Below are 26,422 nucleotides of genomic sequence, written 5' to 3'. Positions count from 1 at the left end.
AATACATTGTTCAAAAGATTATGTGAGGTATTAAATGCCCATGGTATCTAGTCAGAATCTGAATTTAACCCATTGTGTTATTTTTCTGGAGTTTACATGATTATCTGATATGCTTTAAATTTCCGCCAGACATGTGATTTCCAGTCTAATGTAACCTACCCAGATTTTACCAGAAGCCACATCAGATACAGCTACTCAGGCAGACAGCTAGTCTCACACTATGTGTGTGTGTGTGTGTGTCAGAGAGAGAGGGAGTGAGAGAGAAAGAGAAATAGAGAGAGAGAAAGGAAGAGAGCATGGGCAAGAGAGGGTGAAAGAGAAGGAGGAGTGTCAGAAAGGGACAGAAAAGAGGGAAGAAAGAGACTCATTACTCATTAAGTGGTTAGCCAAGTTGCTTTTAGTGCTCGTGCTGCGACATAGACTTTCTCTCTCACACAGGCACACACATCTACACAGTCGAAAACACATAGCAGAAGTGGACAAGGACACAAGGTTTCAGTTGCTGCGGTTGGCTATGGCTCAGGGCTCTGACAGTAATGACACAAGCTACAAGTCCCCATCACCTGGAAGCAGACCGGTGAGTGTTCACATTTATTTCTTTTAATGAGAGCGTAACCTGTTTAGTTGTCATTGAGGAAATAAGGAGCATCTAATACAATGTAACATCTGCCTGTGGAATCTTTCACTGGATGCTCAGTCTTATACACACTTTGTGGGCAGCAACATAGCCATCACCCGTCCTGTCTCTGTTGGCACTCTTCACAGTTTCTCAGTGTTTCACACGCACACATGGGCTGGAGGCATGACTCGCTTTGAGTGTAGGCTCTTGTGAATTACAAAATGAAACGCTTGCCCAAGTTGTGGGGTTCCATTGTTTCTGCAAGTCCTCAAACTGTGAAAGATTTGTGAGCTGTCAGGAACAGACATCATGCGGTGGTATATCATCCTCCGAGTTTACTGCTTTCAGTTGTTTAAGCCTGAAGCATGCTCTGGAACTCAACGACTCAGGGGATACATTATATATGTGATACAGGCTGTGAGCTTTTAGGAGCAACTGGTGGCTTGGTAGTTTCCATTGATGCATCAACAGAAGATGCAGAAATATGTTAAATAAATAACTTTTAAGAGCTCTGATCTACAACTGATTCAGCATTTTGAAATGGATTAGTTAATATGATACCAAGAAAATCAAACGTTCAGGACATGAAACAGGGTGTGCGTTACACCTAACCGATGACTCAGACACTCCCCTATACTCTGTCCTTCACATTAGGTGCAAGTCTTCTGTCAAACTGCCACTAAAACTGATAACACTTCCATTTTGACGTATAAAGCCACTAGTAAGAGCCAGATGACACAGACTTGGTGTTATATCCAATCACCCAGCTTCTCACATATGTATCTTTTAAGGTGCAGAAAATCCCATGATGTCTTTTGCATCAATTCACCGGAGGCATCGGTTAATATTTTTTGTGTTTTGCTAGAGCTCATCAGATGATGTGAAGAAGGTGATGAGGAGGGAGAAGAACCGCATTGCTGCACAGAAGAGCAGGATGAGACAAACCCAGAAAGCTGACAGCCTTCACTTGGTAAGAACATCATTTATCACCACAAACATCACACTCACACCAAAAGTTATGCAGATACAACTTTAAAGGCGGTGGTTAAAAAACAAAAAAAAAAAAAAGAAAAGGAAAAAGATGTGAAGAAAAACTTACTACAGATCATCTTTCACAAACAGAAGGTTTGCAAATAAATGCATCCTTGCAAATTATGGAATAGCACTTATTTGGAGGACATGTCAGAGTTGGCATCACAACTTTGAATAATGACCAAATGGCACTGATGTGATAGAGTGTGAAGTCCCAACATATGAACATGAACTTACAAGCAGCATTTAAAGTCTCTGAGAATGGGTTTGCACTATATTTACAAAATGCTACCTGCTACCATGTGGCGATGTGTCATGGCTTCTGTTGGGCTGCACACTTAGATGTCGCTCTCTGTGTTTTCAGAAGATTAAGGAATAAATTAGCACGTGTGGGCAATCACTCCCTTTTGCAGCAGAATCCAGCGCCAGAGACTGCAGTGCTGTTGAGTTTGATGACAGCGTGTGTACAGGCCCTCTTCTTTGTTCATCTTCAGCTTTATTTGATGCTGCAGCTTTGTATGTAATGCCTGGCATCTCTGTCATTTCAGATTGATTTACAGAGTTGAGTGTTTTTTGTTTATTCTGTATGCAGCGGTTTTACAGACAAGACACTTCTGGGTTTTCAAGAACTTATCTGCTTTTTTCAAGTGTCTACTTTCTGTCTGACATTATTTTTTTAAAACAAGAAGATATGTTGAACTGTACTCTGTCACCGTGCCATTTTCAGAGCATGTTTCTGTGAACGCTATCAGATAAACTGAACCGATTATGACCTTCAAAGAAGCCACATCATAGGCTGTAGTAGATCCTGTGTAACAGACTCGAATGTGTGAGTATTTCCACATAAAAATGGTGAATTTTTCACCATTTTTCAGCCTTTTTAAACCATGCCACATTCATACAGAACACCAGGGGATCACAGTGCATGATCTGTGGTTTTGCTGTCATCGTTTCACTAGATAAACAGGAAGGTGAATTTTCCCTCGCTGTGACACTGTGGCTTATTTCCTGTTTCTTCAGTAGTATTTTCTTCTGAGTAAATGAGCTTGAATGTTGTATGTCGTGGGCAGAAGGGGAGAAAAAGGCAGTCACTTCTTGTAAAGAGCTGATAGCAGTGGGCTGTATTTGGCTAAGTGACGCAAATACAAGGGGTTTGCCCAAGGGTTGTGTGACAGTAAGGCCCTACAAGCTTTGGTCATGGTGAGATGACCTTTTCAGTAACCAAGTGTAAGATTTTAGCTCCATTATTCTCACGCAAATACAAAATAAAGTGCCAGATACTGACATCCATTTAGCTTATAGTATCTCAAACTTGGACATCAATAAGAAAGACACCCTGGCTGGATTGAAAGATGTAGCACTCAAACTGTTTCAATGGCAGCTTTTCAGACCTCTGCGTTATTGGAGGTGTGCTGCAGACTGTTTAAGTCTATTTTACACTTTTGCAATGTTTTTCAATATTAGCTACATAGCTAAAGCAAACTCCAAAGAAACAAGAATCTTTTTTCATACCAACATAGAAAGATTGGGTATTTTTTTATTAGCCATTCCAAGGACCCTCCAAAACTATGTATCTTTAAGAGTGTTTAAATATATTCAAGCAACTCGTTAAAAAGATTTTTTTTAAAAAAAATATTTCAGATATAATTTAACATTCACATAATAAATTGTTGTTTGTTCCTCTGTGTGGCCCTGTGATGGACTGGTGACCAGTCCAGGGTGTACCCCGCCTCTCGCCCAAAGGCTGCTGGGATAGACTCCAACTCCCGCGACCCTTGATCGGATTAAGCGGTTCAGATAATGAAATGAAATTAAATGAAACTCAAATAATGAGCAATATTTCAAAAATATTTTCCTTGCACAATTGTTTTCCAAGTAGCTTTTGCAGAAACTGGCTTCAAAATAAACTACTTAGTGTTGAATTATCAAGCAGAGATGCAACCTCAATCTTGTAACATTTTAAAGACATACTGAAGGTTATTTACTCTGTTTCTGTATTTAGAGGTTTAGAGTAGGGTCTTTAATTTTGAAAAAACTGTCTAAAACCAGGCTCTACGAAGGAAAAGAAAATACAGAAATAGGTCTGAGTTAATGCATGCTGAAAAAAAAAAACTTTTGCTTAGTGATAGTCTGATTGAAGTCAGCTATCTACAACAACGTAGAAACTGCTAGCAGCTGCAAAGCTAGCATACTGATGTTTAGCAAGATTACAATAACCATGGTAACAGATGACATTAGCATGGTGACATTCTTTTGACAAAATCAAGCTAAAAACAACAGCTGAAATTATTAAAAACTAGACTAATTTGTATTGTATTTTGTAATAAACAGAATCCAAATTGAGCTATTCACCTAAACCAATCATTTGCTGCACTCTAGTGGGAGAAATTGATGCATGACCAATAGTTAAAGGAAAAAGTCTGAATCATTAAAGTATCAGTCAAAAAGGTGGGGGAAACAAAAATTACAAATATGAAAATTGTCTGTTAGTGGGTGATTTAAGATGACAAACTTATCAGAAGATGGACATTTTCACACAGTGATGTACCTGAGAACAGTTATCATGCTGACTCTTGTGTTTCCCTCTGTGTCAATAACTGTATTTTATTCCATATTTGCAGAGTTTGAATGAGACAGTTGACCAAGTTTCTGAATAAAGAATTTATTTAAGTGCAATTGACACTGTCTGAGTGCACAGAGAAGTAGCAATAGGCTTGATGAAAGTTTACAAGCCCTTTTCACTATTCACAGATTTTTTCTTTTACAAATGCAACAATCAGTGAGAAAATATTTAGCATACTGATTCCTCATCAAAATATTCATTGGTTGCAGTTTAAAGGTACATCCAGTCCTGCTCAGACACATAATAAAGCAAGTTTTTATTGCCCTAATCAACTCTAATATCCTGCCCCTGTTTTTTTTTTTTTTTCCAGGAGAGTGAGAACCTGGAAAAGGAAAATGCTGCCCTAAGGAAGGAGGTAAAGCAGCTGACAGAGGAGGCCAAGTACCTGTCATCTGTGCTGAGCAGCCATGAACCTCTTTGCACCGGCCTGGCTCCTCAGACCTCTGACCTCCTCTACCCTCCTCATCACAGCAGCTACCACCAGCACATCTCTGTACCACACTACCAGCACTGACCAGCTTGACTACTGAGGATATGCTGTGAAACTGATGACTGACCTCAACGGAGAGAGATTGACTGGAGATGTGTCTTTATTAGTTAATGACAGGCCAACATGTCCGTCAAACAACGAGAGTATGGAACCAGACTTTAACATGCAGTGTTCAAAACTATTTATTTAGCTTCTGCTCATCTCTTTGCTTTTCTGATTGTGTATCTGTCTGTGAAGTTAAATGGCTTGATGAGTAGAATTATAAACCAGTCCATGTTTACATGGGAAAAAGTAACCCACCATAGTGTACCTTCCGGTGACTCAGGCAATATTTTTGTAAATGGCTTATTTTTAGCGTCATGAAGAAAACCTTTGTCATCCCGTCATGTTTTGTGTTGCTCCTGTTCTTCATGTATTTTACTGTATTCAATTTTTGACAGACTTGATTGTGGACAAAGAGAATGTAAAGTCTTGATCCTAAAATGGTACCAAAAGTGGGCAAGTGGGCATTCAACAGGTCTTGACTCATGTATGTGTCAAATAGCCAGCAAATGTATTTATTAAATGTCACGCCTATTGGAGGGCCATCTGGGACCTCCAGGGCGTTGTTATTCTTATCATCCTTAGAGGCTTTTCTTTGTCAGAACAGGGTGTGCGAAGTCTGCCCAGGTGCTGATAAAAAGGACATTTGACAGATGTTTTATTTCTCTAATGAGAGACCCTACAGATGGCGCTGTTTACCAGTGTGAATAAATGATTTAGAGTAGCTTATATTATAAAGCATATATAACCTGTTCCTTGTGGATATGAGTTAATTTAAGTCTTTGAACACAGCTGAGGCCTTTGTGTAACATCTTGCTTGAATTAAATTTATGGCATTCTGAGAAAAAATAATCTTTTATCTGTACTTTTTTTCTTTTAAATTCAGGAAGTACGATAAATGTCACGAAGTCCTTATATTTAATATCTTTAATTACTGACTGGCTAATAATAGGTCTACATCTGGTAGCAACTTCGATAAACTGGGGAGGTTTTAAAAGGTATGTATTTAATGTATTTCCTGGTTACAAGCTGTTCGGATTCTCCGACGCAGTGTTGATGAAACTCCGCCCTTGTTGCCGAGTTTAACCGACTTTTTCGAAGAGCTCAAAGCGGCGGTTTTAGGTCCGGGTGGAGGGTCACCGCAGGCTCCCCAACACGTGTTAACACACGGGAAAATCGGCTTAAGTAACTGAATTTATCCATTCAATCACTTATTATTGTAAAAAAAAAAAAAAAAAAAATTATAACTTATTAATGCCTCGAGAGTAAGTTCATCTCCTGAAGTAACTTCAACCCGTGGAGGAAATTTATTAATGGAGCCGAGAGAGCCGCACAGACTGCAAGTTCTTCTTTTCTTTTTAACTTCACTCACTGCCTCAGATTAAAAGGGTTTCACACAACAACTCATCTATTGTAGGCTACTCCTTCATTTTGCTGACCACACGAAGCTGTAGATCCGCTTTACGAGCCATTTTTGGGAAGCGCTGCATGATAACATTGATAAGTTTACAGTGACAGTAGGTTGAAGGTGAAACCGAACTCCATGAGTGGCTACATGAACACTTGATGAATATGACTGAAAAACAAACGCCGGAAGACTCGAAACTGACCGAGGAGGACAGTAAAGCTGACTTAGAGAACCATGTGAAAGTGGAAGCGGGTGACGGGGCGAATCTGTCTGGTGATCAAACGCCGCAGGACGTTCACGAATCGCCGCTTCCCACCCGTCTGTACAAGCGGCGCTGGATGATTGTTCTCCTATTCAGCTCCTATTCATTGTGCAACTCCTACCAATGGATCCAGTACGGAATAATCAGCAATATTTTTATGAAGTTCTACGACGTGGAAGCCTTCACCATAGACTGGATGTCCATGATTTACATGCTGACTTACATTCCATTTATCTTCCCGGTGACCTGGCTGCTGGACAAAAAGGGGCTCCGGGTCATTGCGCTCGTGGCCACGGCGCTTAACTGCGCCGGGACGTGGGTCAAGGTGGCCAGCGTCCAACCCAACCTTTTCCCCGTCACCTTTCTGGGACAGTTCTGCTGCTCGTTCGCACAGGTGTTCATTCTCGGGATGCCGTCAAGAATCGCCTCAGTGTGGTTTGGCTCAGATGAAGTGTCCACCGCCTGCTCTATCGGAGTCTTTGGGAATCAGGTAATGTGGAGTCAGGTGATGCAAACTTGTCATTTATTAATAAGCTGGACATATTAACTCTTCACCTACTTGGTTTATGATTTAGTCTTATTACTCCGCAGATCAGTAGTCAAAGCCCTGTTCATTTGGCACGTTTGCGTAATTACGCACGGCTTCAGTTCACCCAAGCGCCCAACCCCATCGCTGGATGGAGATGTAAGAGAATAAATGGCAGAAATAGCCTACATAATTACCAACATGTCAGGGAAAATACATTTACAACATATGTCTGTCTCTATCATATATATATATATATATATATATATATATATATATATATATATATATATATATATATATATATATATATATATATATATATATATACCTTCATGCACATCAAATGTCATGAGTGAATAAGACACAGCTCTTTTATTATTATATCGTTTGTAAATATAGCACTCAAATTAATTCATAGGCTATGCAATTAAACTGATCTCATCAACATGTGACAGGAAGAAAAAAAAAAGTGAATAGACAAAACTGCATTTGTGGAAAAATAATCTGTCTTTCAAAAGTTAGTTTACTACATTGTCTTATCTTATCTCTGGCCCACGTCATAACTATAGAACATGTCATTAAGTTAAAGCTATATTGAAATCATTAGTCTTCAAGCAGTGGGTGCCAAGAGGAAGTAAAGCTGCTGGTCCATAGGTTCTGGCTTGGGGAACACCTCAAACAAACAAACAAACATATTTTTGAGTGGACATGAATTCCAAATGTACATTACAATTGATCATTTTAATATCAGTGTTTATTTATGTGACTTTGTATCTCTGGATTCAACCTGGCAGGGACTGCAGATTGAGTTTAGCCTGTTTTTAAGATAATGTGATATTTAAATGACAAATAGATTTGTGCTTCTTTTTTTTTTTTTTAAATTGCAATCAGAATAGACAGTAATATAATATAGAACAGAAAATCCAACAAACCCGGAATGTATTTTGTCACATTACACACATGGGGGGTATTATATTAAGCAATTGTGCTAAAGAGACATTCATTTCTCAGTTGTAGATACTTAAAAAACAAAAAAGTTATTTCTGTCAGACACTTTGAATGTGACCACAAGTTGCAACCCATTTTTAAAGATATAACACGAAAACTTGCATAAACAGCAATTATTAGTTCTCACATTTTAAAACTTGCAAAAATGTATTTGCTGACAAAAACAGGATAAAAAAGGCCTGTTGTCAGTAAATTAGCTGAAGAAGGTCATTTTAAAATGAGCTTTAACAGCCAAATAAATAACAGACAAGAGTGCAAACTGTACAAAGAGTGAAAAAAACCCTTGTTAAGTACACAAAGCCAGAACTGAACTTAAAGTAGCTCAACAAGCAACACTTGAGTCACAACAGTAAATGCCACAGAAAATTTATCATGCTGTGCTGGAAATGTAGTAAGCAAGCATATGAGCTGGGTTTCATGAAACAGATATGATCAGACAGTTGTAGACACTTAAACAGATGCAGTGCAGAGTATTCTGCATTTTCAACAGCATCAAAAGAGGTGTTTGTGAGTGAAACTCAGGATAAAGACCACAGACAGCTTGTACACAAAATGGTTATTCTTCACAGGATTATGTGAACAATAACAAAAACTTAGAAATATTAACCTTTTCATTCAAATGAGTGAACATTTCCTGGAGAGATTAAAGTTCTACTGAGAATTATCTCATATTGATTGGGTTTTCTGTTAAAATGCTGTGTGGGAATTCTGCTAAGTTAGAAGGAGTGGTTTCAGCAGAAATCATAGATTTCCTATATTACCGTCACATGATGGAACTGAAGGTAATGAATATGCGGACATGCAGTGAAGAGGCTCAGTGCCATCACATGCAGTGAGTAGATTAGGGGCTGGGGACACAAGAAAGTTCAGATGCGCTCACTCAACTCGCATCTTTTCACCCCGAGCAGTGTGGGCAGTGGACAGCACGCTGTTGGGACACAAGCTTTGGAATCCTAAGACCTCTCACGGCGCTCGTTCCAGGCAGGGGCCCATTTCAGGACAGTTGAAATGCAACAAAACAATACTTTGAAAGGAAACCGTGCAAATTCTGAATTCAGTGGAGAGGAATGGCCACGATACAAGGCTGCAAAGAACCTCACTCCAGGCTTTGCTTCTCTGCAGTGGAGTCCGGGGCCTTTAGGCAGGGCCCTCTCATTTGGGTCTCAATTAGACATTGAGACTCCAGGTGACCAGGCAGAGGCCGTTTCAAAAGTTGAAACCAAGCTTTACCATCGTCGCTGGAGCATGCTGTTTCTCTTCTGCGCTGTCTCCGCCAGCAACGCCTTCATGTGGCTCCAGTACGGCATTATTAGTAACATATTCATCCATTTTTACAACATTGACTCTCTGGCTATTGACTGGCTCTCCATGATCTACCTGCTCACGTACATCCCCCTGATTCTGCCTGTGCTCTGGCTCCTGGACAACAGAGGTATCCGGGATGTTGTCCTCGTTGGGTCAGCCTTTAACTGCATCGGTGCCTGGATAAAAATTGGCAGTGCCAGTCCTGACATGTTCCCAGTCACCTTTTTCGGCCAGTTTGTGTGCTCAGTAGCCACAGTGTTTATCCTTGGCATTCCTTCTTACCTCGCCTCAGTGTGGTTTGGAGAGAAGGAGGTTTCGACAGCTTGTTCCATAGGAGTTCTGGGAAACCAGGTTAGTCTGAAATATCAGTTTAAGAAATAAGAATAGAGAATTTCCTGCTGCAGTGGGGTCTGCACAGCAAGGTTGTGTCTGCTATCTGTTGTTTATGCAGAGCTGCTCTGGACGCCAGTCACACAGGACTTTTAATATCTTGGTGTCAGGAGTCCAGAGAAAATTGTGTGAACTATTTGTTGACACTTTCCTATTGTACTTGCTTAGTCTGTTTCACAGTTAAAATTTAGGATAATTTTCCTCTAATCATGTTCTTCTTCTCTGAACCATTTTTTCTTCATACCGAGTTCACCGTGTCTGTTTTCATACAGCTGGGGATTGCCATTGGGTTCCTCGTGCCTCCTATCCTGGTGCCTAATGTGGATGACAAGGAGGAGCTGGCTCACCACATCAAAGTTATGTTCTACATAACAGCAGGAGTGGCAACGTTTCTCTTCCTTCTTGTTGTCTTTGGTAAGATGCATGTAGATGGTTCTGTCAATCCACAAAAGAATTAGTGACTTTGTTGTTTGGAGCTGTGTAGATGGGACTTGTTTGGTGCACTAACACTGAAATTTTTTCAAGCCAAGACTGGAATGTTTTGGTTTGTGATACTCCAGATAATTATAGATTATAATTATAGTATAATATAATATAATTATGTTTTTGTCCACAAAGTCTTATAAAAGACTTCACACATCTGGGTCACATCTGGTGTTTTGTCTTTTACTCTCCATATTTTATGAAGTTAAGTAAAAAGATTGTGGTTTTCCGTAAAATAAAAACAGTATTTATATATAACTAGAAGGATTTCAACGTATGACCACCCCGGGACATGCCCTCATGTCCTAGCCAACTGATTGTTCGCGTTATCAAATGGTCCTTATCAGGTCACGCCACTCGTCTTAAGTCAGGCCAGAAACTGCTTGTATGACAACATATGTCTTCATGAAGCACTGATATTACAATCTTGCAGTTCTCTGCCAGAAACTAACATAGGTGAGCAGTAGTGACACAATGTTTCTACATATAAGAGTAAAAAATGGAAACACAATGATTATACACTAGTGTGTGACACTAAACTAAAAATGAACTTTTTTGCATATATGAAGCAATTTATCACGTTTTCATCACTTTATATGTATTGTACTAAATTGTTTTAAACCATGTCAGTCATTGCAAAATAGAAAGCCACTCAGAAATGAGTAGCAGGACCAGCTGAAAATGCATTTGTGCTGCCTAATCTGAAGAGTAGCTGGTTCTATCCTCCTGCTAGGTGCTGCTAAGATGCTTTGTACAGAAGCTGTAAAAATCTTTTCCTCCTTCTACATGTTCTCATATTACAGTGCCATGTAGGCTTTTAGTTGGTGGCATTGCAGCTTAGAGATCTTATTTTACCTACTGTTGCTAAACAGCCTAGAAACACATTTACATTGATCAATAGAAAATTTTAGTGAATTGTGACACACTGCTGTTGGAAATGCCAAAGTTAAGTCTTTATATATAAAAACAATCCTGAATGGTCATTTCTGCAATGGGACATGGGACTGGTCTCATCCTTCATCAGTGTGTTGTTATGAGTGACAGCAGATAGCTCAGATAAAACCTAAACTCTCTGGTTTACGGCTGGTCACCACCATGAATAGTATGTTTGGTTTTGCAGCCTTATCAGTTTTTCAGTCCATGTAAATTAGATTAGACTGTGCAGTGTAACTATGAACGTTTGACAATGGATGCAACAGTAAGTAATAAGTAATAAGTAAGTGATAACTGAAGCAGTTAAGTAAACAAGAACACAGTGTTATCATCACTGCAGTCCCCTTCTTTTACTTCTCCTCTTACTGACATGTATTGTTTCGGTCGTTTCTCACTCATGCCGGTGGGAAATCCTGATTCACTGTTGGGTTTTACTTTACACTGACTAAAAGCATCATTCAGTGGAGAAGAAAAACGGATGACTTGCATGTCCACACCAGGGAGATTCACAAAAACATGCTGTTGCAGTACAAAACAAGTGATGAAAAATATCCCCTCCCATGTGTGTCTGAGTGCTTTCCTGCACTGATGTCACCGTTATTAAGTTGTCGCATCTCTTTTAGTTGTAGATGCATCCAGAATGGAGAACCTGTGGCCACGAAAGGGCTCAGCACATTGTGTTAGGAAGGAAGTGGGATGACAACACATGACTTGTTTGGAAAAATGCTTAGCTGTTGTCGTCTTTATATTGGCACACACCGCGTTTTTTTTCTTCACTTTCTTCGCGTTTAGCACCTTGCAAACAGCTCATCTATTCTTTATAGACTTATAAAGAAAACTACACTCATAGCTTTTTTGTTTAGGGAGAGGATAAGATGGTAGGAACTCTGACTGACAGACCAAAAAAACAAGTTTGATGGGAATGCTGTTTTTATGTCTAGGCAGACGATGGGTGGGGGCTGCGCCCGTAAGCATTCTGCATTCCTGAACACAAAAGGATGCTTGTAAGGGTCATTTCCATGTTGTACCATGCCCATCATTTACACTGGCTATATTGTCAGTTAGTGTTGTGAATATAGTCTTCTGTTGTTAATGTGCTGTGCTGAAATGCAAACTGCAGCCCATTTTTTTGTGGCTCATGTGACCGATTGAACAATGTATGTTTTAAATCTGACTTGCTGACTGGTATAGTTTCGATTTTAATTCTGAAAACTTCTTCTGTCCGCGGCCATCTGCCTCAGTTAAACATTGTTTTTACTCTCACAGATCTGCATGTTATGGAGAGTAAGATGAATAGAAATACCATTATGATGTCTGTGTTTATAACTACGGTGGTAATCTAAGGTTTGTGTAACACTAAGATGAATTAATGAAGTTTTAAGAACAAATCTACATTTCAAAATAGATTTAAGTTCTCAAACTATAATTGTGTTTTTAGGCCTTTGGGTTAATGCGTTATTTTTTCTCAAAGCTGCGATAAAGCCAATGGTGCTCACAAAGTAGACCAGAGTTGTAGTCAGATGGGAAAGTATGAACAGGACTTAACATGAGCAGGAATCTGCTTATGTTGATAAGAAATAGCAGCGAAGAGGATCAGTAAAGTTGAGGTTTGAAAGCTGACTGGAAACCTTGAAAACTTCCTCAAGGTAAGTAAGGAATAGATTTAGTCTAATCCCAGAATGTTTAAAGTATTGCATGTATAAAGGATTCAGAGAAAGTAATGATTTATTCTACTGAAGGGTAATGATCTTAAAGTTAAATATCCAAAAACTCAGAGTGGAGAACTGCAAGCGTTGGGAGACGAAGGCCTTCGCAGTACCAAACCTACTGCAGACGTCATTAAAAATGTCTGGGTGTTCTTAAAAACAGCATTGTAAACAGGGCAGCCGTGGATTCTTGGATAATTAAAACCGTCTTGCAGGAAGAATTGGTGAAACAGAACAAGGAGCAAACAACTCTTACTATACCAGCCTGAAGAAACGTTAGCAAATAGCAAGATTTACTAGTTTTTCATAGTAGCTGAGCAGCTAGATGTTCTGTTTCTGTGGAGGATATAAATACATCCCTCCTTTTTTTTTTTTTAAAGTATTTGGTATAAAGCAGTAAATGTGACATAAGCTGCCCTTGATTAATTCAGCGAGACAATTAACGCCAGTTGGCTGCAGTAGTTTCATGATATGACACATATACACTCATACACATAGCAAGCTCTCACGCGTGCATGCAAGATGCCATGTGTGAGGGTTGTCCTGCTGGCAGGGCCATCTGTAGCCCTGCAAGCCTCTGAGTCAGCAGGGCAGACAAAGTCCCAGGCTCGAAAGATTAGCAGAAATTATGTAGAGAAAAGTGACAGAGCAAGCTTGGCTGCAACGTTTAGTTGAAAGACGCCGTTAACCTCAGAGACAGTCTGTTGCAGTGACATGTGGATAAATGAGCAGTTTTAATGATCAGTCGGAGCGCTCTTAAAGGTTGTTAGCTTTACTCACTTGTAGAACAACACTATCAAAAGAGGCAGATGCGGTCATGTAATGATGCAAATGATTTTGCCTGCACTGTTTGAGCAGCTGTGTCAGTACGTAGTTAGTTTCTCGGTGTCAGTTGCTGCTATTTAACATATACAGACCTTCAGGTCGGATCTGCTCGAGGAGAGTGTGCTCCGCCCAAAGGAAAATAAAAAAGAAACATCTGTGTTTCTCCATGAGGCCCAAGGGCACATGCCTCCACCCAGGAAAGACTGAAACAGGTCTCTCAGATACTGACAGTCCTCAGGGAAGAATTTTGCCTGAGATTCACTGCAACAAGTTACAAGTGGAATGAGGCATTTTCACTGCGCTACATGTGCTTGATAGCCTTTTCTTGAAGAAAGTCTGCAGGCTTGTTTACTTGTGAAACGAGAGATAGAGAGGCATTAAATTTTATTTGTTTTGCTGTTTTGATGTTTAGGGTTTATTGTTGCCATATGCTTCAGTTTTCCAGGAGCGTCCGAACCTCCCTCCGACTCAGGCCCAGGCCACAGCTCGCAGCATTCCACCGGAGCAGTACTCCTACACAGCATCCATCCTTAGGCTGCTCCGTAACAAGCCCTTCATCCTCCTCATCATCACTTATGGTTGGCCATGACTTTTCATCCTTGTATTAATCTGCTATTAATTAATCATTATGATGAATGAGAGCTATAATTAAAGGTAGATTCAATCAAAACAGTTTATAAATTCCTTTAAAACAGACTACAGCTCAGTTTCACTGTCGTCCTTCACTCTCCTGTTACACTGCCATTTTTGCTGATAATGTGAAGTAAAATATTATATTAACTATTCTGTAAACTGTTTTTGCATTATTCGTCATCTCTGCTGCATTTCACTTTATTTATTCTGTTAATTAATTACTTATCTGTTTATAGATTTACTGGGATTTTTACAGCAAAGATGTTTTTGTGACGTGCTTTTCTGTCTGTGGATGTTTGAAAGCGTTTGTTCTCTGACAGGTCTGAACGTTGGCTGCTTCTATGCTGTTGGGACCCTGCTGAACCGCATGATCATCGAACATTACCCTGTAAGCCCAGGATTTACCTGAAATAATATCTGTTGTGCACAGTTCTCTGCTAAGCCATTCTTATTATTATTATGCACCTTTCCAACTCAGTTTCTTCATTTATGATCCATGGCATAGACATTAAACAGGACAATGGCATACTTACTGCTTTAGGTGACCAATTTGCCCAACATGCATGTCTTTGGACTGTGGGAGGAAGCCAGAGTATCCAGAGAGAAGCCACGCATACGCAGGGAGAGCATGCAGACTTTACACAGATCGGGGACACAATCGTCTCCTCAGTCGAGGCTCAAACCAGCAATATTACCATGCTGTAAATGAGGAGTCCTGAGATTTTGTCTGTCCTCGGCATGTGAGGTCATAAGGTCACCTCCTCTCGTTCTGTCTGGTGTTCTTTGACTTTGCAGGGAGAAGAGGTGAATGCTGGCAGGATTGGCCTCACCATCGTCATTGCGGGAATGGTTGGCTCCCTTATCTGTGGAGTTTGGCTTGACAGAACTAAAACTTACAAGTAAGTCAGTGATCTGAACAGGAAACACGCGACAGGATTTACTGTGTTTGTTTAAAAGATGTGCAGAGAAAGAGACAATGTCAAACTCGTAGAATGCAACTAAGAAAACAAAGTTTCTGGTTCTGTGTTCTTTTGCGCGTCTTATTGGTCACAATGCAGCATCTGTTCTTTTTCTGTTTGTCTTGTTATTCACCTCCCATTGATTGGTGCCAGTGGCCTGCAAAGTTTGGCCTGTTGCTGTTTATCCAGGTGCAGCATGCTTTTAAAACTCTGACCTCTCTGATCTTTCGCTCCGGCCTCGTGGGCTCTCAGGCTTTAAACTTAACCAGCGTCTCTCTTGGTGCTGTAGTTATGAGTTTTGTGCCGCAAATAGAATAATGAAAAGGCTCTTCAATCCTCTGGTGATCATCCTACCAGACAACCTTTTCTGTTGTTAGTGTGGTTTTACTAACTGCAAAAACAGACAGCGGACACCTGTTATTAAAATAGGCCATCATTGTCATTCATTGTTTTGAATGCATTGAACTTCAGCTTCAGTTGAGGATTTTTAAAGAAGAGTTCAGTGACTTCTCTGTTTGCTGGGTACCGGCACCGAATCTATAGAGTTCAATGTAGCCTTCAGTGTTTTCAAGTTTAACTTTAAAGCTTCCAAATGCAAAATTAAAATAGGTCAGTCAGCTAAATTAATCTGATTTCAGGTTAACAAGTGTTTTGCAATCTATTTGTTCATCTATTTTCTTACTGTTAATTCATTCTCATAGTTTTAATGAAAGGTAAAACGGTCAATTTCCCCAAATCCAAATGATGTGATCATATGTCTTTGCATTTGTTATGTTCAGTAACATATTAAGATGTCATGGTACATTTTCTGGAAAAAAATGTACATAATGACATTCATATTTTAAAACTGAAATATACAAATGTTTTCAATGAAATGTTATAACTATAGTACAGTATGTGTTGTAACGTAAAGATCCTGTCCTGATAATATGCCTTTCCAGACAGACTACTCTCGCTGTCTACTTCATGTCACTGGTGGGGATGATTGTCTATGCTGCCACACTCAACCTGGGACACCTCTGGGTAGTTTTTTTCACCTCTGGAGCTCTTGGGTATTTCTTTAATTCTTCCTGACTTTACTTTTGAAATAAATGATCTAATTCAAGATAAACTGTTTACTTAGTAAGCAAAGCAAAGCAGGAGGCATTCAGCTCTCTTAGTCTGTCATGCAACATCTGTGGGGTGAACACACTGAACCCTGATATAGCGCTCTAGATGTGAATGAGGGAATGAGCAATGCATTCCATCACGCTTTTAGCTAAAGTTAAAAGTCAACACATGGGTGTGGAGCATTTACTATTTAAACACTTGTGTTATGCATTTGTAGCTTTGAGTTAGAGCCTTTATATTCCAGCTTTGACTTCATAAAGTATCTGCACATAAACAACATGCTGCTTCCCCTTCAGGGAAGAGGACAGATGTATGCATTTAGTACACAACTGTTTGTGATCTTTTTAGATAATGTAACTTAACTTCATTTGAATCACACAACCCTCCCATTATATTGCTGTTTCCCAAGGCATCACATGCTTTGTATTAAAGCAAACTAAGCTAAATTATGTGTAGGCACCGCAGCAAGCTGCATTAAAAAGAAAAAAAGTAGATAAATGCTCTTAGAACTCGGCTGGGAATTAAAACCAGATTTTTTTAAAATCTAAATTTAGTTCACATTATTGGATGCCCTCAGTGACTCAGAAGGTGCACACACATTGGACTGTCTTTTCTGTGAAGATGCGCCTACATGTTATACGTAATGTGCACAGATGTTGGTCAGACTGTAGGCAGTATTAATGTGACTTGATTACAATGCTTTCACTTTTCTTTCTTCATTTTCCTTTTCTTTCATGTGTGCCACAGTGAATATTAGCAAACCTCTGCCACGAAATCCATCAACTTACGGCCACATCATATTTGCTGCAGCTTTCTTGTAATTAAAGAGCAATTTTTGGCAATTTAAAAATAAATGCTTGGAAATGCAGCTTGTGTGGTGACTCACTCTGATGTGTTTTGCTACCGCCGCCATGTAAAAACCTTTGACCCGAGTTTCAGTTGGTGTCATTTAATTGAAATAAAAACATCCTACAGTTTCAGAAAAGTCAATGTCATTCATTAAAACCTGTTATTCAGGTGTAAATTCATCACTGTCATTAAACAATAAAAAGGATTGTGATCTTGACTCGCTGCAGAACATTCAGATTTAGTGGGTACAAAGTTTTATTCATTTGCGAGGGATCACCTTGTGTAAAATATAATCTTACAAAATTACAGCCTGTAACCCTGATGTGATGTTTAAAGAACTATTGTCCAACAGAAGGAAGCCGTATTAAATCAATTTGTGATTCTAAATGTACACATTTGCTTGTGTGTTTCTGTGTGTGTGTTTGTCCAGGTTCTTCATGACAGGCTACTTGCCTCTAGGCTTCGAATTCGCAGTTGAGCTGACGTACCCAGAGTCAGAGGGAACTTCCTCAGGACTGCTAAACTGTTCAGCACAGGTACAAGATGAATACCTGCAGAGACATTATACACAATACTGGAAAAGTAACCCAGAACCACAAACTGGTTTCATAGAGTTTCTATACTTAAAGACCGATTTAGTATCACTGTCAGTTTTCTGGGAGCTCTGGGTTTTATACATTAAATGAACTGACTGCTCAAATGTTGAGACATTTAATGGTAACAGCTTGTAGAGTCACTTGAATGCTCCAGGATTCCCAGAAGGAGCGTGTGGTCTTTTATAGACTGTAGTCACTGATTCATTTTCAGAAAGATGTTCATGCAAACATCCACCTCACCCATAACTATGCACACTCTTTCTACGTAGGTATTCGGGATTATATTCACCATCTGCCAGGGTAAGATCATCGACAAATTCAGCACGCTGGCGGGAAACATCTTCTTGTGCGTCTTTCTTCTAATAGGCACGATAATGACAGGTATGACCTTTCTGAGTGTGGAAAACAATATGACTTGACTCATTCCAAGCTGTTGATTTCGAGTCAGACATACAGAGATACATAGGCAGATGCATTGTCTGCTAGTGGTTTTCTGATGAATTTACTCATGCGCCTCTTAGAGAATGTTGCTTTTCATGACTGTAGATGTAATTCATATGCATTTTGAGGAACTGGTTAAACTGTTGAATGTTTACAAAACACTGTTAAGTTATTTTATATCATTATAAAAGACAAAAAACACTTTTTAAAATTTTTATATGATGGGTTGAGAGTTTTTCTCAGGAAAGTGAACAATAGCTAAAATATTTCAACAAATTATCTTAAATACAGCTTTTATAGAGCATGTGGGGTAGCAGAGTTTATGGCAAGTATGGAGTTTAAAATGTACAACAAGTGGTATAGCTATACACACAGCAGCCATGTGCTTTCTGCCATTAACGGTAAGATTGAACGCCTCAGTCAATACACAGCTGCTAAAGTGTTTTTGCAAGGCCAATTGAGAGCTTTATGAGCAATGTTTAACTTTTAAAAAATGCATTAGCCACTGAGGCGCTAAACTTTGTGTAAAAAATCAAACAAAACAAGAATTTTAAATGAGCATTCCCTGCACCACAAGGTTACCAAACACAGACTCAATGTCTTTATAACTTCCTCGTTTAGATATGGGGCAGTCAATGTGGTCGTCATGCCATTTTCAGAAGGCATAGGACAGTTTTTTGGAGTGCCTGTTTTTCCGGTTATTACTGAATTTCTCGTAAGGTGGTGAAGAATTGCATAAAGTTTCCATGAAACTGCACAAGTATTTTTTTTTCTTTCTTTGGTATTTAGAGTCACAAAGGTTGCACGTTGATGTTGGCTTTCTGTTTAGTTAAGAAATGACTTTTTAAAACTGTTTATGTAATTGTAGATGACCTTGATTTAGCCCTGCATTGTTACCTCTAGAGTTACATTTGATGCTGCACAGTTTGTAATAAAAAGAAGCCAGTGTTTTGGCTATTCATAGGCGCCACCTACTGGTTAGTCCCCATTACTACATTATGGTCATTCAGACAGATTTTCCTTCATAGGAAGCATGAACTGGATATGACTTTCAGGTTTATTCACTATTACCATATTAACTCTGTTTTTGTCTTTAGAATAACAGGTTTGATGTCTGTCTGGCTTTCTCTTTTGCTGCAGGTTTAATTAAATCTGATTTACGGAGACAAAATGCAAACCTACTCGCCAAAGCAGCTGTAAGTATTAAAACAAGTTCAAGATGTCATGCTTGCTTGTTTGTAGAAGATGCATTTAAAGTAAATTAACAATAGTAGTGACAGCTTAAGTGCCAATTGCATTTATTTAAGAATGTATTTTAACATTTGACAGTAAATATAATGATTGTATAAATATTTGATAGCTCATTTCTGACTGGTGGAGCTTAAAAACTGAGGGAACTGTGATGAGCCAAAATGTCTTCTTGAAATCCATGTCATGTTGGTCTACCTGCCAAAAGTTGCATGCAAAACATGCTGTCAAAGTCCCATGTGCATCTCCTGCTGCTCCACAACTAGTTCTGTGTTTCCTATTGTCTCTAGTCCTACTGCCATCTTCAGGCTGCCTACATGTCTGTGCCCTTTCTGCCTAACTCACATTTTTGTGGGCATGTTTTAGTGCACGTAAGGACATCATGTAAACATAAATGATGCCTCAAAATGATTTAAATGGCACATAGATGAAAACATCTTTTTTTTTTTTTTTTTTTTTTTAAGCAAAAAGTATGAACCGTAATAAGTTTCTGTACTGCTTATGCTGTTATGATTTTTCCTTCCTTTTTACCTTCTCTGTCATGAAAGGTTTCTTTCCATTTCTGCATGAGGCTCCAAGCTCTGAGGTGCAGTTACTGATTGTAAACCCTGTTATAAATGTCAAACATAATGTTATATAAATTCCTTTATAGCATTGTAAATATACTTAATTCATCCATAACAACAGTTTTATCTTTTATAAGATGAATGCATCTGTTTTTTGTTAGAATATTTAATTATAGTCGGTGATATATGCAGAAACTTTTAGAAATAAATGTAATTAATTTTCTTCCCCAAATCATAGAGACTATTCCTTTAACTGCAACATTAAAGATGAGCTGGTTTTGAGCTTAAAAGAGCTAGTTCACCACCAGGCTGGAGCCTCACACCTCTATAATCACTGAATGAGAAGTGATCAGTAGCTGTTGTTTTAGGCGGAGAGACAGATGTCGAGACAAGACTACGGAGCAACAGCACTAATCTCCAAGCCACAGACTCCTCCTTCTCAAGCCTGATCAAACCTTTTCTGTTTAAAAAAAAAAAAATCTCCTCAAATCTTAGCTCAACTCACAGAAGCACGAAGGTAGGAATGCAGAGCAATCACCACCACACACGATGCAAATCACCTGCTGCACACCTTCCCACCCTTCACTGTTAAATCTACCTCTTCTGTCTCTTCCTGTCTCATGATTGACATTCACCTGTTCACACAATCATAAACATTTTGATTTATTGCACTGTTTTACTCTCCTTGCCTAATGAAATCCCGCTAAGGTCAGCAAATAAATTCTCGTACCTTAGATAATAGTTAACCCATCTTAATTTATACCACAGATATCTTTTATTAACCAAAAAAAAAAAAAAAAAAAGAAATTGCCCCTTAATAAACAATGTCCCATCAGAGGACACATGATGATTAACTTTTATTGCTTTAGAGAAGGATTTGCTGTACTGTATAGAAAGTTGGCTGACTCAGGCTAAGTTACACAATGGTTATAACAGAAGACATTACATTGTAATTACAAAACTTCAGGGTCTCTGTTCCTAATTATGGGACCAATCAATAACTCCTAAATATTAAACTGATATATTTACGCTAAACTGAAAACTTTGATCTCTGTTTTAACAGAGCAATGACCTTAAATTTGTTTTAGAACAAATGCAGTACTTTTCTTCTGTTAGTTTTTCTCTTCATGATTCAGGACTTTTCACCCGCTCTCACTGCAAATGTAGAGATTCATTTTACATTTGCGTACATCTGTCCAAATTTCTTTACAGAGTCTGGGAAATGGTAAAATCTGGAAACTAAGAAAAGTTTTTCACATTAAAGATCCTCCTGTAGAAGGCAGTGTCTTCAGTTTTATTGTCTCGACTGACTACATGACATTTTTCCTCCACAATGGACCATGGACATTTCCTCCATCTTCTATCACTAAACACACTCTCCAGTGCATGAAGAACTAAGTTCAGCTGCTCTCTGATGGATGTGTTGTGTCACACTGGCTTTCTTTTTAAAATTCCCCAAAAGACTTTCTGTTGAAATCAAGTCAGGCAACATATTTGGCCAGTTCATAGTTTCAATATTTGTCTTTTTAGAAACTGAAATTTTGAAGGTGTATTTCATCATCATACTGAAAGTTACCTCGCCAGTCAGTATTTGATATATCTGCTGATGTCCACGGTATCTTTTGTAAATGTGATCACTTTGACACATTTTGCACCCATTCAGCTCCTTATCATCACACTCACACCTCTGTGCTTTACTGTAATGACTTTAACTTTATTCATTCACTGCAATGATATTATCCAGGTAAAACACTCTGAAACCCATCTGATCTGAAGCCATCTATCTTTTTCCCAGTGATCATTGCTTTTTAGTAATCCTCAGCAAAGTTTAAGACTCAGTATTGTGCTGTTTTTCTTTCTTAAATTGTCAGGAGAAGTTAATGTGGAAATGCTGATATGTGGAAAATGTTCTTCTCACCTTTCCTTGTGGAAGCAGTACTTCACCCAAAGGAAGAAAAAAAAAAGACTGTGTTATGTTTAGGAATAGCAAACAAGAAAGTTGATCATTTCTGCTGGACGACATGTTGGAGGAATTTTAACATGATCATTTATGAGCAGGTCATGCTCTGAAGCAATTCTCAGTCTACCATCAAAAGTCCTGACTACCCCACGATGGTTGTAAGAGTTTATCAAATTCTGTTGATTTTATGGAACATAAAAACTTTGGACAAGTCATACTTATAGATTTCTTTCTTTAACATTAATGACAGACTGCCTCAGTTGAACACTGTCTGGCATTGTCACCTCTCTGCAAGAAGTTTCTTTTTGGCCAGGTTGTCCATCTAGTTCCATTTAGTGTTCTCTGAACCTTGATACAGTTGAGTGAACCACCCTGTGTTTTCACCAGTGTCAAACAGAATCAATATAAATGTGAAAGCAACATCAGAAGCTTCTTACCTGATTTGTAGAGAATGGTACACCCAGGTGGCTGCAGCTGATGCCATCCTGTTATTCAAATCAACATTTTCAGAAATAGACGATGCAACCTTTTTTATGTCTACCAGTGCCCGCAAAGATTGTTTTGTTTTGTTAGTGTTTTTTTTTTTTTTCATTTTCCTGCTTCATTTTGTGATGTAAAAGAAGTTATCTCAGACGTGTTTCTTCAGAATATGTAAATGAATATACCCACTTGTGTTGAAAATGTATTATTCATGGTAAATCATGACATTTGCTCACTGCGTGGCCTATTTTTCAGGCAAGGCCATAAAAAACATTGAATTAACTTCCCTTTTTTTAATTGATAGGAACCTACTGAAAACCCGAGTGGAAACATGGATGCGCCTACTGTCATCAAAGAAGTCCAGTTTTAGATACTTACATTGAACCTCAGAAATCACTGTTATTTCTTTCCTGGAACAGTCTATAAGACTGAAGATCTGAAGATTTTTAGGTCCATATCCCTTCTAAGAAGAGTTAGGATGTACATTGTTGTGTAATTGATTAAGATTCATTGATCATGAATGTTTTTATGTGTTTAAATGAAGTGATTTCACTAAATCTGCCAGAAAAAAAAACAAAAATAATTGTGCCTTGTTTGAAATGTGTTTTCAAAACACAACTAAGTTAGGTATATAAAATTACAATTAACCTACCGTGATGAGTCGATACTAGTTTGATCAAACATAGACAGTGGTTTATGTAAAAACAAGGTAAATTATTTTTGTTAATATATTTAGTAGAAGATTGTGACTATTTCCAATCTAAGGCCGTTTGCAGTAAGGGAAACTTTGACAAAAATGTTCAGGAGCTGTAGTTTTCATGTTTATTTATTTAACATGAAATAAAACTACTTTTGAGTTGTATTTTCCTTTTTTCATTTTAACGCCTCTCTCACCTACACTTTGTATGTCATTTCAAGTCAATGCCAGTGTTGTTAAACTCAGTTAAAGCCCACCACGCCCATTACTTATCTGCACCTCACTATCATTCTGTTATCAGGATACAGATGGCGCTGAGTACAATATCAGGCATGTTTGGAGATAAGTGCAATAGGCACACTGAGGAGCTGCATCTCTGTAGCCACTGGATGAAGGCATGCTTGACGTGTTGATGAAAAGATTAAATATTTGCAGGTCTTGTAGGGGCTATTGTTACTTTGTTCCAAAATGAACAAACAAAGCAGCAAACAAATTATGATGTTCAGTCAACATTTGAAAAAAATAAAAGAGAAAGGGCTACTATAATAAAATGAATTATTCCGATTTTATCCTCATTCTAGGTTTAAAATAATGTATGAAAATGAAGCTGCGTTACCTTATGTGGCCGCATGGTGGCAGCATTGTCGCATTAAAAGCCGCTGTTCTGTGAAAAGTGAATTTCGGGGAACAGAAGAAGTCAAGGTATAATGTTGTTTTTATTTACTATAGTTTATTACCTGTTTATTTTTTAGATGTTACCTTTGAAAATATAAGATGCACATTTGCCTGAGAAACATATGTGTGAAGTTGCCGTTGGCATAAAAAGATCAACTTGCCTATGAGCAGTTCTGTTATGAGATCATCCTGACCTAAAGCCAGTAGTGAAAGAGCAGTTCCCAGTTGACTTGATTCTCTGATGATCTCATTGTTCTCTATTTAGTCTATGACTGATCCTTGGCACACAAGTGTTTTTAAATTTTCTGTCATGGTTTCCCCCCCCCCCAGTACTACAGGTTCATCAGCACCAAAGTTTCCTTATTTAAGTTTTGTTATGGAGGAATATATGGACTGTGGACAGGAAGGTTTTCAGAGGACAAGCAGGGTGTGTGACCTCAGGCGTGTTGGGGAAACTCCTGAATGTCTGCCCACCCAAATGTAGAATTTACTGTTTGAATAAGGCCCCTTGTTTATGTATGACATTTCAGAGCCACTTGGAAGAACTGCTTGTATGTGCAAATGTTAGGTCATTTGCTTCTTACAAAGTGCTGTTTTGCTTCCCTTCACCCATGTCATTTCATGAATATATATTATTACTTAGAACTGTTTAGTTCTAATAAAAAATAAATAAATTAAAAAAAAAAGATTTTACTAAAACAGGAGTAGCCAACTCCAGTCCTTAAGATCTGCAGTCTTGCAAGTTGTGGAAGTTTCCCTGCTCCAACACACCTGACTCCAATGAAGACTTGTGCAGAGATTGATGTCAACGTTTGCACAAGTCTGCTAATTAAGTCTGTTGTATTTCTGGTGGGTTGCAGCAGGGAAACTACTAACACTTTCAGGACTGCTGATCATGTTGATGATAAAGTAACTAATTTAAGCTTTTGAACATTGAAACACCTCCCTTTGACCATAGAATTGAGACACTTTGGGTTGTAGTTTCAAGATCCAAATCTCACTTTATTCATCATTACGCAGCACAAGACTATGTAAAAAAAAAAAAGTTACAAAGACAAGATATTAACCCTCTGGCATATCAGAAAATCTGGTAATTTCCTTAAAAGTTCTGTAGCTGCAGACAGACATCAAGCAAACACTGTCCATCATTACCGTGTGTGACAGCATTTAGGTTAATAGACACTCCTCATCTTGTCTTACCAGCATCACAGATTGCCATCAGTCCATGAAGTTGTGGTGACATCAAGTCAAACTGTCTGAGTCCTCACGTTGACTCCTCATCTCAGTGGTCCCCTGTCAACAGACAGTATCTGAAATTGGCCGGGTACAATCCACTTGATAACTTGCTCCATGGTGGTGTTTCTTCCAGCAATGTTTGAAGGGATGTGATTTTGGGGGTCTGTTACACATCCTGAAAAAGATTTCTGAGCTTTTCATTCTCAACTATAAGAATTTTATGTAATGTTGTGGTATTTAAGTAATTCAGCGTGGTTAAAAAAAAGTATCTAAAGTAATGGTGCTGAATGAAGGAAATGAAAAATATAAATCAAAGATTTGTGTTAAGATCTCATGACGAGAATTCTGTGGGACATAATTACATGTTTAATTATTAAAACTTTTCTTGAGGTCTCTGAATCTATCTCTGATCATCAAATGCACCCCCTGTCTCTAAACCAACCATAAATGACAGTTTAATGCAATACAAAGTTGGATTATTGAGATATTATGTTTTAACAACAGAAAATAAGAAAATTATGTAATTTCTTGTGCATAGATGTCAAGTAGTCTTCCAGTTTTTTTTTTTTAAGAAAGTGGCTTCACATTTGTGTTTTAATATTTCTTATATCTCTTGGTAACTCAGCCAAACATTGTAGGAACTTTTAAGCTTTAGAGGCACTGGTAATTTAAGAATTTAAGTAAAATGTTATTTTCCACCTCTAGCTTTATATGTAAGAGACAAATCCTTTCTTCTATATAAATCTGAATGCGTAAACAAAGGGTGTTCTTAAAAACAGTAAGAAGGAGTCGCTGACTCAGCAGAAATGGAACCTAGTGATATACTGTTTGTAGACATTTAAAATATGACCTTGTGGTAAATAGTAAAGTCGCAGATTACCAGCTGACTCCATGGTGATCTACTTTCATGATGGTAAAGTGCATCATTTCCTGAGAGTGGTTATCCTATCTGCTTCCTGGCACTTCTCAGATATTATCATCTATCCACACTGTGACCCGTCTTAACACCCACAAACCAAAAATACACAGCTCCAATCATGAAGACTATGTTTAGCTTTTTAGCATTCTGTAATTCCGTTGTGCAAAGTTTGTTACAAATGAGCTTTGGGGACTACATTGTAGGGCCTTCTTCCAACTGGTTAGAAGTGACCCATCAATTTGCCAATATCACCAGCAGTTAGTGTAGGAGTATAGATAGCCATCAGGCAGAAGAGATATGTGCAGGGAGGAGACTGAGGTGAACTCAGCATGACCATGGCTTCATGTTTGTGTTGTTCAAACCAAAACAGATATTGATAGTGGAAGCTATGTGCAACA

The 26,422-nt window shown here is 38.5% G+C and overlaps 2 protein-coding genes across 3 annotated transcripts; both read left to right on the top strand.

Annotated features, from left to right (window-relative positions):
- Positions 1-514: 514 nt before the first annotated feature.
- batf (basic leucine zipper transcription factor, ATF-like) lies at positions 515-4,788 on the top strand (the record flags this gene model as incomplete). The annotated part of the gene is made up of 3 exons (XM_079254984.1): positions 515-577; positions 1,485-1,589; positions 4,585-4,788. 3 exons carry the CDS (start codon positions 515-517, stop codon positions 4,786-4,788), a joined length of 372 nt encoding a protein of 123 aa, XP_079111110.1.
- A 1,155-nt stretch (positions 4,789-5,943) lies between these two features.
- Positions 5,944-23,259, top strand: flvcr2b (FLVCR choline and putative heme transporter 2b). Of its 2 annotated transcripts, XM_079255335.1 has the most exons (11): positions 5,944-6,966; positions 9,981-10,122; positions 14,093-14,233; positions 14,609-14,676; positions 15,084-15,187; positions 16,189-16,299; positions 17,637-17,742; positions 18,072-18,183; positions 19,384-19,439; positions 20,426-20,574; positions 22,802-23,259. In XM_079255335.1, exons 1-10 carry the CDS (start codon positions 6,373-6,375, stop codon positions 20,504-20,506), a joined length of 1,515 nt encoding a protein of 504 aa, XP_079111461.1. In that variant the 5' UTR covers positions 5,944-6,372; the 3' UTR covers positions 20,507-20,574; positions 22,802-23,259. The 2 variants fall into 2 exon arrangements, with proteins under 2 accessions (XP_079111461.1, XP_079111462.1); XM_079255336.1 differs by lacking the exon at positions 16,189-16,299.
- Positions 23,260-26,422: the final 3,163 nt, after the last annotated feature.

The sequence above is a fragment of the Telmatherina bonti genome, assembly GCF_933228915.1.
Source record: "Telmatherina bonti genome assembly, chromosome: 16".
Taxonomy (NCBI): domain Eukaryota; kingdom Metazoa; phylum Chordata; class Actinopteri; order Atheriniformes; family Telmatherinidae; genus Telmatherina; species Telmatherina bonti.
The sequence above is the reverse complement of the archived record's forward strand: the minus strand, read 5'-3'. Positions and strand labels throughout refer to the sequence as shown.